This window comes from Dipodomys ordii, unplaced genomic scaffold (assembly GCF_000151885.1).
Source record: "Dipodomys ordii isolate 6190 unplaced genomic scaffold, Dord_2.0 Scaffold1, whole genome shotgun sequence".
In the NCBI taxonomy this organism is placed as follows: Eukaryota; Metazoa; Chordata; class Mammalia; order Rodentia; family Heteromyidae; genus Dipodomys; species Dipodomys ordii.
Genome location: NW_012267217.1, coordinates 26519089 through 26539792, shown reverse-complemented (window position 1 = coordinate 26539792; position 20704 = coordinate 26519089). Strand labels below are relative to the sequence as shown.

The 20704-nt window shown below is 42.3% G+C and overlaps 1 protein-coding gene across 1 annotated transcript in view; it reads right to left on the bottom strand.

Moving 5' to 3' along the window:
- Cysltr2 (cysteinyl leukotriene receptor 2) overlaps positions 1–12827 on the bottom strand; it is a 30232-nt gene extending 17405 nt beyond the window's left edge. The window contains exons 1-2 of the mRNA XM_013018537.1: positions 12481–12827; positions 12369–12448 (exon numbers count right to left, since the gene is read on the bottom strand). Of these exons, the coding sequence (XP_012873991.1) occupies positions 12369–12448; positions 12481–12552 (152 nt within the window). The 5' untranslated portion in view covers positions 12553–12827. The remainder of the gene's footprint in view (positions 1–12368; positions 12449–12480) is intronic.
- Positions 12828–20704: the final 7877 nt, after the last annotated feature.

Genomic DNA, 20704 nt, shown 5'->3' with positions numbered 1-20704 from the left:
TTGGGCCTGCATGTGTCCAAAGAATAACTACCAGCAGGGGAAAAGCTTGGCCTCCTGCTTCCAGTGTCTCATGGCCCTGCAACTAAAGCGAGTTCCAGGAAGGACAGGACTGATGGATATCACCACCATCATCACAAAGGAGCAAGGCCACTTCCAAGCAAAGCTGCTGCAGCACCTCCCAGAGGAGGACAGTGAGCTCCAATGATACCTCTGCATCCTGAGACAGGATTTGTCACCTCCTGGGAACCAGAGCACTCCCTTCAAGTGATGACAGCAATGACAACTCCTCTGGAACCCCTACAGAGCCAGAGCTGAGATAATGATAGCCAGACCATACTTTGCCTAGGACTGCTGGACTATGTGTACTTGTCTTGTCACTCTGCCCCAGTGTTTCTCCTATTGAAACTTAAAGCTCTTATCTGTACCCAAAAGATGAGCCAGACTGCTAATTACTTGGCCTCTTCACACGACGTGTCCATACCATGGAATAAATCTTTTTCTGACCTCCATCACAAACTTGTCCCTTTTTGATGTATTAGAGTGGATGGATCTGACATTTGGTTTGGAATGCTTGGTTATAAAACTAGGGTTGGTGAGTACCACATCCAATGCGTATTATTTCCTCCCATTTGCCTTGCAGCATTGCCATGTGGCATCAGAATTCACCCATCCTTCCCATTTTCTGCCAGTATCTCTTGTGCATCACTCCTCTTCTACTCTGAGACCATTATCATTACACATTATTTGTTGTAACAAAGTTTCATTATGTATCCCAGGTGGGTCTTAAATTCAGGTTCTTCCTGCCTCAGCCTCCTGAGTGCTAGTATTCCAGGTGTGTGCCACCACACACTCTAGGACTACTATTAAGCTTTAAAAAAGAACTAGTTGGACAGAAGTACTGCTGTATCAGTATCACCATTGTTAATCTGATCACAGAAGCAGATAATAAAGTAGACTAACAGGCAAGCAGTCTATACAGCACAGATATGCTTTATAAAGGGATGATTCATCATCTGGACATTACAGAGGGTGGTGGTGTGAGATTTCATCATGCTGCTCATAACAGTGCAGAATTTCAAATATATGAATAATTTCTGGAAATTTCCATTAACAGTTTAGAGCCATGGTTGATCAGTGTTAACTTGAAACTGCAGATAAGGGGGAAGTACTCTAAGTACTATATGAACCCCAATAGAACAGGTTTGACTCCCAACCCTCCCACTTCCTAACTCTGCAAGCTTGGTTCTCCGAGCTTCAAAACAAAGCCAGTAAAGCCACAGCCTTAGAATTGTTTGGAGAAAATGTATGTGCTCTGCATAGAATCAGTCAAGCTAATGTAAATTTCCTCCCCACCATCTCATCCTGGGACCTGCTCAAATTCTGTCTCATTTCTTTTTGTTTCTTTACACCTGAACTCCCTAAATCAATAAGTAGAGTGTTATCCTTTCTTTCTCATCTTCCTTTTCCTAATCTACACAACATACCTGCCCTGCTATATTAGTCACTTTCCATCGATGTGTTAAAACACCTGACCAAAACAATGTAAGAGAAGACTGTTTGATTTTGACTCACAATTTCACAGTTTTCAGTCCACAGTCACTTGGTCCCATCACTTTGGCCCTGAGATGAATGAGGCTGACCATCACAGCCAGGAGGGTATAGTAGAGCAGAGCTGCTCACCTCATGGCTGCTCAGAGAGAGGGAGAGAGAGAGAAAGAGAGCAAAGAGGAGAGAACAGAGAAAGGAAAGGAAGAGAATGAGAGGGAGGGAAGAGAGGAGAAAGGGAAAGGGAGAAGGGGGAGGAGAGAGAGGGAGAAAATGAGAGGGAGAGAGGAAGGAAAGGAGGGGGAGGGGAGAGGAGAGAGAAAGAGTGTGAGGAAGAGAGACAGAGAGAAAGAGAGAATCCAGGAAACAGATACCTTTCAAGAACACCCCTCCCCAGTGACCTGCTTCCTCCAATCAGGCCCAATAATGCCCAGTTCCCAATAATGCCATTCATTATTAACCAACCAATGGATTAAACCATCAAGGAAGTCAGACTACTCATGATCCAATTACCTCTCAATGACTGAAACCAGCCAGAGACCAAACTTTCAAATATGAGCCTCCTAGAAAACACCTGCTCCATCCCTTCTTTCGCAAACAAGGCTCTCTGCTGAAACTGACATAACTAAAACAAGGTGATTTGTTTCATACCACTCTACTGGTCATTTCTTCAACTTCCTCCTTACTTGCTTCATGGAATTTGTCCTTTACATATTCAAAACCTGTACTCCTTCTCTGACTTCTGAACGCTCACAGTTTTCCATTTCCTGCCTGCTCAGCTCTTTTGACTCCATTGCCAGTTTTAATTCATCCTATTGGTTTTGGTTCACTATTTTCTAACTGACTAGCCTTAGATAGTGGTGCCTCCAACAATAAGTCTGAAGAGGGCTCTGAGAGAAGCCAATGTAACAAAACATATAAAGGCAATTTGAAGGCTATGGAGCTGGTGTTATTGTGGTTACATTAATGTTCCTAGAGACCAGACAGCCAAGGCTTGAATTTGCTCGTGTGTGTGTGTGTGTGTGTGTGTGTTTGTGTGTGTGTGTGTGTGTGTGTGTGTGTGATGCTGGTTATCAGCCTCAGAGCCTTGTACACGCTAGGCAAGTTCTCCACGACCCCAACTGGTTTACCTTTTATGCATGTTGCTATGCTTTCCAGGTTGCTTTCCTTGGCCTCTGCCCTGCCCATCTTCCCTTCCATTACCCTTTCCCAGCTGTCAATATCCCCAACTTCCCAAGTCAAATCCTTTTCTTCAACCTCTCTATTACCTACTACTGTATGTCATTTTACATGACTGATAGTTGCCCTGAACCTCTTCACTTTTTTTGATGTTCCTACAGCACTTACGAATAAGACACTGTAACATGAAATGAGTTCTTCCTGTGCTTTAGTAGGAATATACTGGGCACAGGTATCAAGTTGACTATTCTAGATAATCAGATTTACCAGAAGAGACTGTGTTCTACTGAATTTGTATGCATTAGTCTGTCAAAGCACCATTTTGGGTGAGCTTGGTAAACTATCATTCAACAACGAATGTAACTACAACATGTTAAATCTCACATGTTAGACACAAGTGATAGGATTTGAATCCACAAGAAGGCTCAATCCCATTAGTTTTCTTCTCCTTCTCACTGTTATGAGTTTGAATTCTTCAAATAAGAAGCTTCTGCTTTAAGAACCTACTCTACAAGTCACTATTGCCCCCACCACAAGGCTCTTTATTTTACCCCAAAACTTTAGAACATAACTTAGATTTTAGCTCAAAGAGCAAAAATAGAACTGCCCATAAAATACTCTTATCATGAAGTTTCCAATAAAATATTCTTTTTACAATTCATAGAATTATTCAGAGGAGGGGGTTGGTGGAAGGCAATGGAGCCAAATCTGCCATGTCCTAGCTGTGTGGTCTTAGGCACATCATTTATCATCTGTGCCTCAGTTTCTTCATCTGTAAATGGCACAATGAATAGATGCTTTCTCATTCAGGGTGAGCAATCAATGATGCTGCTATTAAACCTCAAATTTAGGACTTAGGAAAAATACTAAGGAGATAAGATTTTCTCAGGGCTTTGGCTGAGAGATAATTTTATATTAAACTGTGGTGGAAGGAAGGACATTAGTTGCTCTCAGCTGTATAGGAACAGTTTGAGAGGAACAGGAAAGAACACAGACTTGGGTTTTGAATCCTGGTCCTTTCACTTTCTAGATCTAAGCCTTGAGCCTTAGTTCCTTTCCAGTGAAATGGGGAAACAGGATAACAATATTTACAGTGTTGTTGGAAAGATGCGATGAAGCAATGTGAATGGCACTTAAGCCAAAGTCTGGACCACAGAAAGCACCAGAGAAAGATCCACATTAAGTACCAGCTGTTTTTATTGCAAAGAATGCTAAAATTAGTTCCCTGAAGTTGTTCAGAAAGAATGCAACCTTCTAGAAGTGTCAGTTCCACAATACAAAACCCAAGAGACCCTAGGGCACTGAGCTAAGGTGGCTCCTGTGTCCATTACGTTTGTGTTTCTGTATCCAAAATGCCTGACATAAACAACTTAAAAGAAGTAAGACGAAGGGAAAAAACAAGCCATTTAAATAGGGATACAGGTGGACCTATTGCAACAATGAGATGCACAAGTCATTGTGTCGAAAAACAAACTTTCCAACTTTGGCTGGGGGAGGGATGGGAAGGGATAGGAAGGGGAAACAAAGGAGGAGGCAACAATGCTTGATAAAAAAATGTACTCATTACCTTGCTCATGTAATTGTAACCCCTCCGTACGGTATTTTCACAATAAAAATTTTTAAAAAATAAAAGATGGAAGACTTTCCAGTTACTGGTGGGTCTACTCAGGAAGCTGAGATCTGAAGACTGAGATTCAAAGTCACCCCAAGCAGGGAAGTCTGTGAAACTCTTCCCAATTAACCACCAAAAAAGTTGGAAGTCAAGCTGTGGCTCAAATAGTAGAGCACTAGCCTTAAGCAAAAATAAACTCAGGGACAGTGCCTCAGTTCAAGCTTCAGGACTGGCACCAAAAAAGGGGGAAGGGGATTTTACAGGGTTCATTCTATGGATGCTTGGCCCCATACGTTTGAACAGAACACTATGGCAGCAGGCGCTTGTCACTGAATAGTTTTTTCATGGTAGACAGGAAGCAGAATGAGACAGGAAGGGGCCAGGCAAGAAACTTCCTGGGACACACCTTCAGTAACCTACTTCTTCCAGCTAGTCCCCTGCTCCTTAAAGTTCCACAGCCCCTCCAAACTTTGCCACCAGCTGGAGACCAAGGGTATGACACTTGTGCCTGTGGGAGTCATTTCTTACTCAAACCAACACAGCCTTCCCTTCAAACAGAGAAGTATCACTGAGGGTCTAGTCTTGATATCCAAACCACCCCAAAGTAACATTAGAAAAGCAAAGCTTGGGGCTGGGAAGGTGGCTCCATGGTAGAGCGCTTGCCTTGCATGCATGAGGCCCTGGGTTCGATTCTTCAGCATCACATAAGCAAAAAAGAAAAAAGCTGGAAGTGGCACTGTGACTCAAGTGGTAGAGCACTAGCCTTGAGCTGAAGAGCTGAGGGACAGCGCGCAGGACCAGACCCCATGACCGGACCCAAAAAAAAAAAAGAAAAGAAAAAAGAAAAGCTTGATAGAGCTTTCTGACCTACCAGAAATGGGCTTATATTTCCAATTTTTTTCCCCAAATGCTTAAAGTCAATTAAGTTCTTGGTGATCAAAACAGAATCATAGGCAGAAACAACGGAGATTGCTACTTCTTTGGAATGAGGAACTAAGCTGGTCTCTGGGCTTTCAGAGTAGAAGAAGGTAGTGAACCCCACAGGCCTGTTTTTATGGACTCAGCACCTTGGAGAATTTTGCTGTTTAGATTCTTCCTCTAAGTTGTTACCCTCAAAATGCCTCAAAGAGGGGCTGGGAATGTGGCTTAGTGGTAGAGTACTTGCTTAGTATGCATGAAGCCCTGGGGTTCATTCCTCAGCACCACATAAACAGAAAGAGCTGGAAGTGGTGCTGTGGCTTATGTGGTAGAGTACTAGCCTTGAGCAAAGAAGCTCAGGGACAGTGCAGGAGCCCTGAGTTCAAGCCCCAGGACTTGGGGGGGGGAAAGCCTCAACGATTCTCAAAGAGCAAACCACTTTATACGCCACTAAGCTTCTGACCCTTTGCTCACTGAATGTCATTTACTTCTGCACACTGCATAAACAGGAAGTCAGCCTCTTGGCCCAGTGAGGAAAGGTTTGCTGGCAGATCTGCTGTAACCAATGCTCATTAACTAAGCATTTGTGGTGCTGAAAACCTTACAGAAGGAATTCTCCAATTTCCTTTCTCTTTATGGTTAAGATTCACAATAGTTCTGAGAATGGAGGGCCTTATCAGAAAGACAGGGGACAGGGGTCTGGTCTTTCCCCACTATGGGAAGGTTGAAGTTTCCCTGGAGGACCTGTACAGAATTTTGGAGTCTTATTTTCTCCCTCTTGTTCAGAGCTCTGTTAGCTCATATGCCAGCCACATTTGGAAGTCTCAAAGTTCATCTGCTCTTCTCTTGGATTCCAACCTACCTAACTTGTCTTCATTAGCCCTGGAGCTCATCAGAAATTTCAGGCCTTGTTCATGGGGTTCTATGGCTTGATGGGTTCAAGTCTTTGAACCCAGTCTACTTTTCATTGAGGAAGAGCAGAGTGAGTCCTTATGGGAAGGATGGGGGGGGTTGTTAATGTGCAATTATCACAATGACTGGGATCCCTGTGGAGTGTCAAGTACACCAAGGAATTTCTTTCCTGTAATTGTCCAATCTTGGTTCTTCCATAAGTAGAAATTCGCATCTACCCTTTACCATCTCCAGATTCCTCAGAAATCCACCAGGATTGGGGGTGCAGTTGACAGAGATATTCAAAAGTGCTAGCTAGGCTAAGAGAAAATGCAGTAGCCTCCCTTCACAAATAACTTCTAAAGTTCATCATCTTGGCATCTTATTTTAGCTCTAAGGACCAAGAACACTCTATGGTATAATTCTAAGGTTTATTAGAAATTTTTCTGCAAATCATCATGATTGAATTATCAGCTTCAAAGTGATGTCTCTTAGCTACTGCGTCTCAGGTGCCCTTTAGTTATACATTCTTCCTTCCCTCTCAAGTGCTTTCTCTAGCCCATGAGAATTACTAGGAGAAACCGTCCTTGTCTGAACTCTGCCTAAGACTGCCAGGCCTTCTTGAAACCTTGACAGTTGGGCCAGTTTGTATGTAGTACTGATGTACACACCACACAAAGGATGTGGCCTCCTTCCACAAAAAGGAGAACTTAGCCCAGATAGGAGAACATATGTAATATACTATCTAAACCACAAATAGACTGTGCATTGAAAGACAGAAGAAGAGACACACCAAGATGTATATCACCAGAGCTGCTATTAAGGTAAAGAGCAGCATGAGAGAGAAAGAAAAAGGTTAGAAAGTATGAATCAAAATGTTAGATCTCATAGGTATGCCCTTGGGACTGACCTTAACAGTAGCTGCTGTGGATATGTGTGTGCTCACACACACACACACACACACACTGGTACTGGGGGCTTGAACTCAGTACCTTAACACTGTCTCTAAGCTTTTTCATGCAACACTAGTACTGAGCCACAGCTCTACATCCAGCTTTTGGGTGGTTAATTGGAGATAGAGTCTCACAGACTTTCTGGCCTGACTTGATTTACACCACAATCCTCAGAGCTCAGGCTCCTGAGTAGCTAAGATTATAGGTGCAAGCCTTTGTATCTTGCTGACCAACTTTTTCCTCAATAATCTTTATTGGTCTATTCTCACATTTTTCACTGATATTCCTTTCCTGAGATTCTTTTTTCCTGTGCAAAAAGGAGCCTATGAATGAGGGACACATTTGTAGATAACCATGCCCTTAAAACTGGAATCTTTTTGTAATTGGATTCATGCTTGTGTTGCTTTAAGAGAAAACAGCTCTCAGATTGCTATTGATTCCCAGGAAAAGGGGGAGGGAGAGTTGAGGCCTTGCAGAGGTTTGGCATCCACATGTGTGAGAGGACACCAGCCTTCAAGAACAAGATACTCATTTTAGGTTTCATGATAAATATATTCTGATCTTTTTTTTTAAAATAAAGCTGTTGATATGCTTTCCTTTGAGGGGGAAAAACTTTCTGTCTCTGAAATTCAAATCTAAGTTTTAGGAACAGGAATACCAAGGTCAAAGACAGGCAGGAGCCAGACTCAGAAGGAACCCAAATGGTCCTCTGTTCTCCACTTGGTAGGAGGCAGTGTTGTCTATATCTTGAAGGGAAGCAAGGTAGCAAATTGTTTTTCTGATTCTGTGCCCACAAGCTAACAACAAGGGATTTGTGCCTATTATAATTAACAAGGGCAGTCACCTTCAAATCTCTCAGAGAAGTTACCAGAGAGCAGAGTTACTGTTGAAACAAGTTTTGAAATAAAATCAACTGAACTTTAAAGAATTCATGAAGCCTTCAGAAACTCTTTATACGATAGTTTCTGATGTCTACAGGCTCTCAGGAAAAGTGTGGGAAATAATATTTTTCTCAAGATTAAAATAAACTAATCTTGGGGCTGGGAAGGTGGCTTAGTGGTAGAGTGCTTGCCTTGCATGCATGAAGTCCTGGGTTCGATTCCTCAGCACCACATAAGCAAAAAGGAAAAAGCCGGAAGTGGCGCTTGGCTCAAGTGGTAGAACGCTAGACTTGAGCTGAAGAGCTGAGGGACAGCACCTAGTCCCAGAGTTCAGGCCCTATGACTGGACCCCACCCCAAAAAAATAAACTAATCTTGTTTTAATTATGTATGCTAGGAGGAACAATGGTGGACTGAGAATATTCCTAGTATACTCATCTTTAGAGTTCTAGAACAGTTTCTCCTCTTCCTCTCTCTACTCTCTCTTCCTTTCTTGGTCTTCCTGGGCTCTCATTCTCCTGCTTCTTTGAGAGCTCCCTCCTTAGAGGACTTTGAACTTTATAAAGGCAAAAGGTTTTGTGTGTAGCCCAGACTTTTCCTGAGGACTTTTTCAAGTTCAGAAGTTTTGGCATTCAATTTACTGCTCAGGCCTTTATTTTGGGGCCCTCAACAACCAGACTTACAAAAGAGCCAGGCCACAGGTCTTCCAAGCCTTCAGTCCAGTAGGAGAGGATTTCCTTAAATATTGTCAAAACTAGTATTTTTCCCAGGGGTGGATCCATAGAAAGAGGTTAGATAAAACTCAACAGAGATAAATATGTAACTGAAAGCCCACATGTTTGTTGGTGCACTGATTTACTGGCACATTTTTCCCCCAGTAGATTTATTTACATGTTTTTTGCTCAGTGGATTTCATGTCCTGAGTACGATGCAAGGACTCTACCTTCAGAAACTCCTGCCCCAATAGAACTGATGAGACAGTTCATAAGTAACTCTAACAGAAGGAAGGAAGTAGTCAGGGCCCTGAGAGAGACACACAGACAGCACTAGGGGTTTCTAAAGAGGATTTGAAAAAGCTCTGCAGCAAAGCTGAGCTATCACAGCAAAAATGCTTGCTTTTCCTCTGCATTTCCCAGCATGGCCGGAGCATTAGCCAGAGTTCTAAAGATAATGCCACAATGCTTAGAAGGCACTTACCTTTAGGAAAGACTTAGCTTTAGGAGACTGGCACATCTCCCAGGATTGCTGCACAGAGCAAACTGAAAACACAGGAGGAATCCTGAGTGTGCAATACGCACGTACTAACCATGCTTGGGGAAATTTTGACTAGTTCCTCCCAGATTGCAGGTGGACAGGAAGGCAGGATGGTGTAATTAATGAAAGCATGAGATTTTAGGCTAGAGGGGAACTGGGCTCAAGTCTCAGATCTGCCTTTTTGTCACGCTTATTAGTTCACCCTTTTGGGTTTTAAAACTCTTGTTTGTCAAGGGAGGATTAGAGTGAGAATTGATGAAGAAGCTGTCTATGACAAACTTAGCGTAGTTCCTGACACATGTTAAGTACTAAGCCAGTGCTAGCTACTAATCACAATTCAATGTGTTAATAACGTGCAAAACTCAGGGAATGAAATAGGAGGCTTCTTTTTGGTTATGTGAAAGGACTTGGAACCCAGAGAAAAATTAACCAGAAAGATTTGAACAATTCTACTTAACTATATGTACATATAGTATAACTATATATTATATATGTATATTATTATATGTATTTGTATGAGAATAGTAGTGTGTTTGGGGTAAGAGGAATAAATATGTAAATAAATGATAAATAATAAGTTAATATAGGTGAATAAAATCTAAATTATTGATTTTGCCAACCAAATATATCTAAACTTAATGTATGTTTCCTTACTTCTCCCTGCAAATACACACAATTATTGTTAGATAAAAATGATTGTAGATTTTTCTTTTGTATGCTGCTTTTTTCTCTTCACTGTGTCATGGCCATCTTTCTTTGCCAGGTAATAAACATCAGTGTCCACATTTGACTGACTAAAGATTACATATAGACATAATAACATTTGTTTAATCAGTTTCATGGGATAGCTATTATTGAAGTTGTAAGGAAGACTAGGTCTCTGGGCTCAATCTGATTGGGCCACTACTGATTCTACCTTGGTAAATATCCTACGTTCTCTGTGCTTTATCTTTGTTCCCTTTAAAATAAGAATTACACTTTTCAGAGCTTAAGGCCATTGCATCAGTCAAATGAACGGATGTTGGTAAATAAATAATAAATGAGCCAGTGGCTCATACCTGTGATCCTAGCTTTTCATGAGCTTCAGATCCTAAGGATCACAGAGTAAAGCTTGCCCAAGTAGGAAAATTCCTGGGACTCCATTTCCAAAATAATCAGAAAAAAAATCTAGGCTAGTGGCATGGCTCAAAGGATATAGTGCTATGCTTGCTAAGCATGCAGCTCTGAGTTTAAACCTAATACAGGCAAAAGATAAAATTAAAAGGTATTACCCAAATGTTTATATCCACCAATAATATTAAACAGTTGCTCTTCTCCAGTAAATGAAAATGAGAAGAAATTTAATTGAGGTGATAGTCATCAAGCTTGGTTGAATCAAAGCACTAGAAGCTAGAGGCTATGAATACAACAGCAGATGTATCCATCTGATTTGCCTGTCTTTTATTTGCTCTCAATTAATGAGAAGAGAATGCAGAATACAGCCTCAATATAAACTTGGCCACTTTCCTTATGAGGACAGGGGTCCAAGGAAGGTTAGTGTCATGTACAGCACTCTTGGACAGCCTGGGTCAGCCCTGCCTCTGGGTACTAGCAGCCATCTATGCTGTTCCCATGGAGTCTTTGGATTGGTCATCTATTAAACACCCATTTCCTGATGGATCTAGAAAAATTTGTAAGAAAAAGGAAATCTAAGTATCTTGGTAATTACTAACATATACTGTGCTTCCTTTTGATACATTTAGAATTTCAACTTCTCTGGGTTCTAACTTCTCAAGCTTTAGAAAATCTTTCTTTCTTTCTTTCTTTCTTTCTTTCTTTCTTTCTTTCTTTCTTTCTTTCTTTCTTTCTTTTTTTGTGCCAGTCCTAGAACTTCAACTCAGGGCCTGGGTGCTGTCTCTGAAAGTTTTTGCTCAAGGCTAGCACTCTATCACTTGAGCTATATAGCTCCTTTTCTGGCATTTTGGTGATTAACTGGAAATAAGAGTCTCACAGACTTTCCTCCAGAGTTGGCTTTGAACCATAATCCTGAGATCTCAGACTCCTGAGTAGCTAGTATTATAGATGTGAGCCACTGTGCCGGGTTTCAAATCTACCTTCTTAATGCATTAGCAAATTGCTCTCAAGTAGATTTTCATTTTAAGAGTATAAGTGGTTGAGGTAGATGACAGAAATTGCTACAAGTCTTATGGATCCCACAAATCAGCTCTATAATTTGCATTATTTATATAGTATTAAAAGAGAAGTTTAGGTAGCCTGACAAGCTATATTCCCTTTTTTCTTAATACACATGGTTCTCAGATATGCACCAGAGACAAGGAAATATTTCTAATAATCAAGGTTAGCTGTTTTTATACCAATCACTTGTTAAAATCATGGGGCTTTATAAAAACGAACACTGCAGATGACAGACTGAACTGATTCTCCCTCCCTCCCCCCACCCCCCGCCCAATCTCCTCAGAGTCAGGTTATTCTGGTTGAATGGACAGCTACAGGTAAAAAATACTTTGGAGGTCCAAAGGGGAATAGGTGACAGCACCTCACTTACATACTCCAAACAAACCCACCAAAATGAGCATTCACATATTGAATTGCCCCTTCCCACAAAGCAAGGTTCTAAGTGGAAGAAACATATATATTTTATGGAATAAGATGACCCAATCTATGACTAGTAGAGAAGGTGTGATATGGGAAAAGCAGAATATGATAATAGAACATGCTTGAGTAAGGCACAGTAAATTTCAATGTAACACTATACAGCAATTTAAAATTGTGATTATGAAGCACCCCAAGCAACATGGATATAGTATAAGATGTTAGCGGAAGAAATGGATATAAACTCTCTCATCTGTATAGATATAGCTATGAAAATCAATTAAACTTACACATGCACGTGCACACACACACACACACACACACACACACACACAGGGAAATACCCCAAAAAATGCCGATAAAGGCTGACTCTGTGGTAGATTTTGCTACCTTCTGCATTTTAAGATTACAAGATATTACAACAGAAAACAAATTATAGGTGAACAAAATGAATTTACTTTTCACAAATTATTTCTGAATGAGTGATTACCAAGACGTAATTCTCAACAGTAAATTAACAACAAGAACAAAAGAAAATGCCCACCTGTAGGTTCCGTACTTCCTGGCTTCTGTAGTTTCTTTCTCTGTGTCCGTCTCTTTGTCTTTGTCTTTGTTTCTGTCTCTGTTTCTGTGTCTCTGTGTCTCTTTGTCTCTCTCTGTCTCTCTCTGTCTGTCTGCCTCTCTCTCTCTTTTCTGCCTTTCTCCTCCCAGTCATTCAGCTTGCTCATTTAAAAGAAAAATGAAACAGCCAATAATAGTTCTGAACAGTGTCAGCCAACAGGAAGAAAAGAAGGAACTTTTAGTCAGTCTTTTGTAGCATTAGTTGGTATGGGGGTTGGTGCTGATTTCCTTCTTTGGAAGATTTCTTGGTGGGGGCTGCTTCTTCACAAAAAGAGCATGAAAGTAAACTCCTCTGTAATACCAGCTTTTTGAGTATTTATTAACATCTTTCAAAGAGATCAACAGGATATGATATGCTTTTAGTTCTCTTAAATGGATTCTGTTTCCGGGAGAAGAGTTAACATCTGTCCAGTCTTGAGCATGCTCATCCAGCGCTGTGGTGCTATCTGAGAGCCCCCACCCCCACTTCCGCCCTCTCCTCCCTTGGCCTCTTGCTTCCTCACCTCTCTCAGGCAGAGGCCTTACTCATCTTGCTGAAACTTCTCAGTAAGAGTGCGGCACTATTGTTCTCCTTGTTGCTCATGGAAGGTGTCTTTTCTTAGATTTCATCTTCCTTCTTCTGATGTTTGCGTAGTTAACCGTGGGTGCATTCTTGAAACTTTCTCCTTCTTATTCTGGTTCCTTTTCGTCTCATCAGTGTATCTGGCCTGAGCAAAGGGTCTTGGTTCTTTATCCCTCCATTGTTTCTCCTTTGTCTCTCCTTCTGTCAATTACTTTTCCACCACATTTATAGAGGTGAGCTTTCCCCAAAAGATCTGTATTCTAACTGCTTTCTATCCTTCTCCTCTTGTTTATATATTTCTACTATCCTCAAACATTGCCAAATTTAATATGGTCCAAATTTAATATGGCTCCTTTCTGTCCCAAGTCTACGTTCTCCTATCTTCCCCATGTAAGCCAATGGTACCAGTTCAGCCAGTTAACTAGATGCCATCCTTAATGACTCTCTTTCTCCTACAACCCACATTGAAGACCTTTTACCTACAAAATATGTCACAGATGTATCCATTTCTCACCATCCTCATCCTTCAAACCCTGATCGTTTCTTGGATATAAAGTTGCAGTAATAGGCTGGGATTGAAGCTCAGTGGTAGAGCAAGGCTTGCCTGGTATGGCTCACACCTATGATTTTAGCTACTCAGAGGCTAAGATCCATAGGATCTCAGTTAGAAGGTGTCCAGGACAGAAACGTTCCCAATACTCTATCTCCAATAAACTAGCAAAAAGGCAGGCTGAGTCGGGCGCCGTGGCTTGCATCTCTAGAGGCTGAGATCTGAGGACTGCAGTTCAAAGCCAGCCCCGGCAGGAAAGTCCATGAGACTCCAAAAGTGGAGCTGTAGCTCAATGTGGTAGAGTGCTAGCCTTGAGCTGAAGACTGAGGGACACCACCCAGGCCCAGAGTTCAAGCCCCATGACCAACAACAACAACAACAACAAAAAGGCAGGCTGGATGTATTTTTTTCAAGTGATAGAGTGCCAGCTGTGAGCAAACAAGCAGAGAGAATAGGGGACCTTCTGATTTAAAGCCCTGATACAAGCAAAAAAGAAAAAAAAGGAAAAGGAAAAACTGTTGTATTCACAAAACATCAAAAGAATAAAATACTTAGTAACTGATTTAACCAAGAATATGGAAGACATTTGCCCTAAAGGCTTCAAATCATTGCTAAAATAAATTAAAGGAAGACAGAAATAAGTGGAAATACATTTCCATTATATACATTAACTCTTTCAATTGAGAAATTGAAAGAAATATTGCCAAGATACCAGTGCTATGCAAAATGATATATAGAGTCAGTATAATCCCTACTGAAATCTCAATAATTTTTTTGCAGAAATAGAAAAGTTGAGTTGGACACTGGCAGCTCATGCCTATACTCTTAGTTACTCAAGAGGCAGAGGTCTGGAGGATCACCATTCACAGCCCGAAGGAGCAGAAAAGTCCTCAAGCCTCCTTTTCCAAAATAACCAAAAATAACCCAAAAGTAGTACTGGAAACATGGCTTGAGTTGGGTACTGTCTGTCCTCTATTGCCATCTGTACACAGGACAATGATTCATCTTGAACAGAAAATCTGGGAATATTTGGGACACTGAGGCATGGGGAAAATTGGGGAAAAGAAGAGGAAGGGAAGAGGTAAGTCAGTCGCAAAATATCACCCTATGTGAAGACATACAGACACAGAGACAGATAGACAGGCAGACAGAAACACACACACACACTTCTGTCAGACTATTTCATTGGATAGTTCTCCCAGTGAGAGATATTCTTGAGCAGCTCTATTTGCCCTCAGTTCTCTTCCTTGCCTCTCCCTCTGCTGTTCTCTATGGGGCAGGGTGAAGTGTTTCAGTACCCTGAAACTCAGGCCACCATGTTGGTACAGGTGGGACATGGAAAGTTGGAAGAAAAGGACCAAAGGCCATTTCTCCCCATTAGCTCTGCAGAGTGTATTTCTGATGGCATCTGGATGTTCTGTGGCTCTAGATCCTGCCCCCTGGCTAGCCATGGCCCCAGAATGGGGGACCTTATGGATTTGGGAAAATCACACACACACACACACACACACACACACACACACACATACACCCCTACCTCTGACCCTGTGGTCCAGGTCACTGTAGCCTCTGCTGTGTTCGCCTCAGGCTCCCCTGCTTGGTCCCTCAGCAATTCTACCATCTCTGTGAACTATCTCTGCTTTAAACATCAGAATAGATCCCAGTGCCTGTGAGATGTGAAGGACAGGCTGTTTTATGAGCTCCTGGGTTTAGGAAGGGCAGCACATTCAAATGTCTTAACAGCTTCTAGGAGTCTTCCTTCCATGTATACCAGGCCCACAATAATCCTTTCACACATAGTGAGTGAGTGTGTGTGTGTGTGTGTGTGTGTGTGCGCGCGCGTGTGTGTATGTGCACTGCTTCTGGGGCTTGAACTCTTGGCCTAGACCTTGTCCCTGAGCTTTTCATTTTAGGCTGGTGCTTTACCACTTGAGACACACCTCTACTTCCAGCATTTTAGTGGTTAATTGGAGATAAGAGTTTCATAGACTTTTCCTGCCCAGGCTAGCTTCAAACTTTGATCCTTAGATCTCAACCTCCTGAGTAGCTACACCTATGCTTTGGCTCACATATCTCTTTATTCATATTGCTATGCCCCTGTGTATTAGTTCCTTTTTGACAATATCTAAATGATAAGCAACCTACATTTCTGAGATGGGAAGACAGCCACAGAGAGAGAACACTTAGCATCTTAGCATTGTGGAGCATTTCTACAAGGCTTACATGACTTTGATGCTCACATGAATATGATGTTTAAATGAATCCTTAAAGATGGGGGCAGTGGGTGGCTCTGAAACCAAGAAGACTGTGAAGTTCAGCAAAAAGAAACACATGGATCAGGCAGAAAAGAGTTTCTTGGGGGGAGAGCATACTGCCGACCTGCACAAGTTGGAGGCATGCAGAAATGGGGTAAGAGGCTAAGGGCAAGAGGGCAAGGGTGCCAAGGGAAAAAGGGGCGGGACTAGTTATGGAGATGACTGTACAGGGAGAGGGTGGGGAGGAGGTGTGGCCTCTGTGAAGACCTCAGCGCCTGGGGGCGGGGCTTCCCACTGCCCCCACATGGGCCAGATACCTGGGACTTCTAAGGGAAAGGACCACTGTGCGCACTAAGGGAGAACAATGGGGAAGGGACCATATTTCTCAGGCGGCCCTAACAAAAACCATTCCAAGAAACATCCTGCACTTAATGTCTAGAGAGCACTTTGCATTGGCCTTAATGGCTAGGGACTTCAGAACTCCACAGAGCCCGAAAATTACATTATTTTATCCAAATCATTAGGGATGCCCTGAGCACGGAGACGCTTCGGTACCGCGCAGACTAAATAATTTACTTTGCTTCTCACAAATGAGCCATGAGGCTCCTGCTGATGACAGACCAGAGCGCAATTAGTGCTCCGCCTCCACCCTGGAGGGGAGGGACAGCCTCCATGGGAGAGGGAGCCTCCGCCAGGGAGCTGTCCCCAGCCTCCCCCCCCACCCCCACCCCCGCAGTGGCCATGGCCCAAGAGGCACTCTGAATCTGATTTCCCACCCTCCAGCCAAGTCAGTGTCTAGCGGGTCCTTCCTCTGGTGTATACAGAAAGTCTCTTCTGTCTGGAACCTGTTAAGTCATGAGGAGCTTGGAAACAGGAAACCAGAAAAACTAGAAGAGTAGTTTTAAAAAGCAGCTTAGTTCCATATCTTAGCTATGGTAAATAATGCTGCAATAAACATAGTCGTGCTGGTAGCTTTAGTGTGGTCTTGTTTGTAAAACATTTGGGTAAATGCCCAAAAATGGGATTGCTGGGTCATAGGGGAGCTCTATGTGAAGTCTTTTGAGGAACCTCCATACTACTTTCCAAAGTGGTTGAACAAGTTTACACTCCGACCAACAATGAAGTAAGGTTCCCTTCTGTCCACATCCCCTCCAGCCCTTCAGTAGATAAATGGATCAAGAAAATGTGGTATAGATACACAATGGAATTCTATGCCTCCATCAGAAAGAATGACATTGCCCCATTTGTTAGGAAATAGAAAGGCTTGGAAAAAATTATATTAAGTGAAGTAAGCCAAGCCCAAAGAAACATAGGTGCCATGGTTTCCCTTATTTACAATATCTAGTATATGTCTGAGTCAAGCAGAAAAGGTCAGATAAGGTGATGTTAGGGAAATGAACTCTAAGATATGTATTCAAATGTCGTTTCTTCTTTCATATCTTGCCCTTGACTTTCTATATCCCCTGCCCTCTGCTTTTTGTCTACCATGTGAACTTCTCTGCAGCTCCATGCCCTTCCCACCATGCTGGACAGATACCTTTGAAACTGTGAGCCTACTCCTCTCTCTCTCTCAAAGGAAAAAAATGGGTCTTAATATAAATCTTTAGGTCTTTGAAGGGTGTGTCCTCAGAGGGACAGTCATCCTTTTTTTTGTGCTCTCTGTTTTGAAGTGGCAAAGAGGAGAGGGGAGGAAGAACAGAGAGGAGAAGAGAGAGGAATAAAGAAGACTCTATCATCAAGCTTTAAAAATCGATATTCTGCTAGTAAAAAGGACAGATGTTGGACCACAAAACAAGCACACAGAGCTTTAAATGTGCCTTTTATTGCTGAGAAAAATAACCTGAAAGCCTAGCTTCAGTGGCTCATGCCTGTAATCCTAGCTACTCAGGAGGCTGAGATCTGAGGATCGCGGTTCAAAGCCAGCCCAGGCAGGAAAGGCTGTGAGACTCTTACCTCCAATTAACCACTAGAAAATCAGAAGTGGAGCTATGGATCGAAGTGGTAGAGTACTAGCCTTGAGCAAAAGAGCTCAGGGACAGTGCCTAGGCTAAGTTCAAGCCCCAGGACCAACACTTATATATAAATAAATTCTATCCTAAATTAATGATTTGTGCAATGATAGGTAAGAAAAGGACAACTTTGTGGTCATGAAAAGGACAAACAAACACACAAATACAAGATAGATGCATTAAACAGTTCCCCAGGGAACTCTGTATATGTGTGTGTGTGTATGTGTGTGTGTGTGTGTCTGTATGTGTGTCTGTGTCTGTGTGTATCTGTATCTGTGTGTGTGTGCATGTACAGGTCCAGGGATGCAGAAGCTGTGCCCTCAAGTTAGTTGCAGACCAGGATCAGAATGCAGCACTGCTCATCCATAGATACTGCTACTATATCCTTGCATGAGCAGAGCTGAGCTCCTGGGGGGAGAGAACTACTGTGTTCTTCTCATAGAATATAACAGGTCTCAAGCATTTGAGCCCTGTGTGATGGTACAGTCCTGAAACATTTGCATACAGGAGTCTGAGGCAGGAAGATCTTGTGCTTAAGGCCAACCTGAACTAAAAAAAAAAATATTGGAGGATTAAATCTGTGAATAGCTTACATTAATCATTCATTTACATGCTGTGCAAGAATATGATTGTGGATGCCATGACAGACACCTCTGTTGAGGTTAGACAGAGAAAGAGATTCAATAAGGACATTATAGAGGGATATTTAGATTCTGTGTGGCTAAGGAGTTGTTTGGGTCTGGAAACCCAGTCTTCACAGTACACACCACAGTTGAGTGCTGGGAACTACCTCAGGCTAACCATGCTCACTGGAGACCAGATGCAATTAATTAATCTACCATGTGCCAACAGTACTGAATATTTGAATTGGCTAATTAACCTTTCTGTCCCTATGGAAAAGCCTAATTGGGAAACCACCTCTATTAGCTACATACCCCTAGAGGGCCAGTCTTAATCTTTGTTATGGTTGTCCCAATCCCTAGCATGGAAAATAATTACTCAAAATACCATTTTTTTTTTCATAGAGAAGTAGCTCCAGAAAGGCTGACCTCTCTGCCTGTCTTACTGTCCGCTATATCCCAAGTAACTAAGAAAATTTGTTGAATGACTAATACTGTTGATGTAATGTTAGAACAAGGACATTTTGCCTTATTCTCCTATTGTTGGTAAGCTCATATGAATAGACATAGCCCTCTCTGATGAGAAAGCAACAGCCTAGCAGAGGCCATGGGCTAGTCCCCCTCCTTCCTGGGTGGTTTCCCACTGGCAACTTTTGTGTCATGGCCTCCCTCTCATTCTGCAGACCTGCCCCCTGGTGGGCATACTCCTTCTTCAGACAACATAGAAGCCAGGAGTGACTCTCCTTTATAGTCACTTTCCTATGACTCCCCCTCCCTCCCGTAATTAATTATATATTGATCGCCTGAAAGGGGTGAGCTGATGCCTGTCCAACAGACCGTTTGTATTTCTTAGAGGGAGTTGATACAGCTTATGTGGATTCATCCTTGTTTGCTTCACCAAAGCCAACTAGGCCTCCAAGTTCAAGGTTTCCAATGGTCTAACCAGGGTCTATACTATAGTAAGCATTCAGTGGAAGTTGTAGAAGGAACAGATAGCCAAAAATCTTGTCTTTTAATGTGGGGACCCTCCTTTGTGAATGGAATCATGAAAGGTCTCGTTCTGATGCCACCAGAGGAAGGCAGTAAGTGGAGAGACAGTGTAACTGGGGAAGAAAGAGTTTTACTGGCCAGCTGGCAAGGTGGAAGTGGAAGTTGGATTAATGTAGGGATTTGTGTAGAGCATTTTTTTAAGCTTCAAGCAAGTAGCAGAAGGCCAGGGCTGGGGTGGTCTGCCTTATGGGACATCTGCTGAAGCTGCTGGTGAAAGTCACCCCAAGTTCAGGGTTCTGGATAAAGAAACATTTCTTATTAGAAAGTTCCTTTTGGAAGTGACGCTATAGTTCAAGTGCCCGCCTTGAGCTGAAGAGCTGAGGGACAGCACCCAAGTCCAGAGTTCAATCCCACAACTGACCAAAAAAAAAAAAAATATAGAAAGTTCCTTTTTTGTCAGTCATAGGGCTTGAACTCAGGACCTGGGCACTGTCTCTGAGATCTTTTCCTCAAGGATAGCACTTTAAGCCACAGCTCTACTTCCAGTTTTCTGGTGGTTAATTGGATATGAGTCTCATGGACTTTCCTGCCCAAGCTGGCTTTGAACCATGAGATCTCAGCCTCCTGAGTGGCATAATCCACTGACACCCAGATAAAATTAGTGATCTGTAAAGTCAACCTAAAGCAAGTGAAGCTAGAGGCTTTATTTAGGTTTTCTTTCTGCTATACAACTAGCTCAGAGCTTTTCCCATTCACTGTCAATCTTAACTAACACAAACGAAAGGCCATATCATTTGCCAGCACTTTTTATACATGATCTATTTTGATTGTGCTCAAAATAACCACCTGTCATAGGTACAGCAGATATCAGAGTCATTTCACAGAGAAGAACATGGTGGCACTGCATTAAGTACCTTAACCAGAGCTGGGACTGCTAACAGAGCCAAGGCTTAAGACTTTGTAAGACTCCATCCAGACATCTTTCCCTTAACCTTCTGTAGAAGGATGTCATTCAGGGTCATCATGCAGTGAAGTACAGTGGCTAAGCCAATAGTGTGTCCAGGTCATTAGCAAAACTATCAGGGCCCCCGACTACTGGACTGCACTCTTCCTATCCTCACCAACATTGTTCTTCAAATGTTTTATTTTTACAACCTTGACCAATGTGACCAAAAAAAGGAATTAAAAAGGCATAAATCCACATGTGTAAAGACAACATGAAGATGCAATGGTGATAAAATTTTTAAAGGATAAAACTTTGTGGATCCAGGGG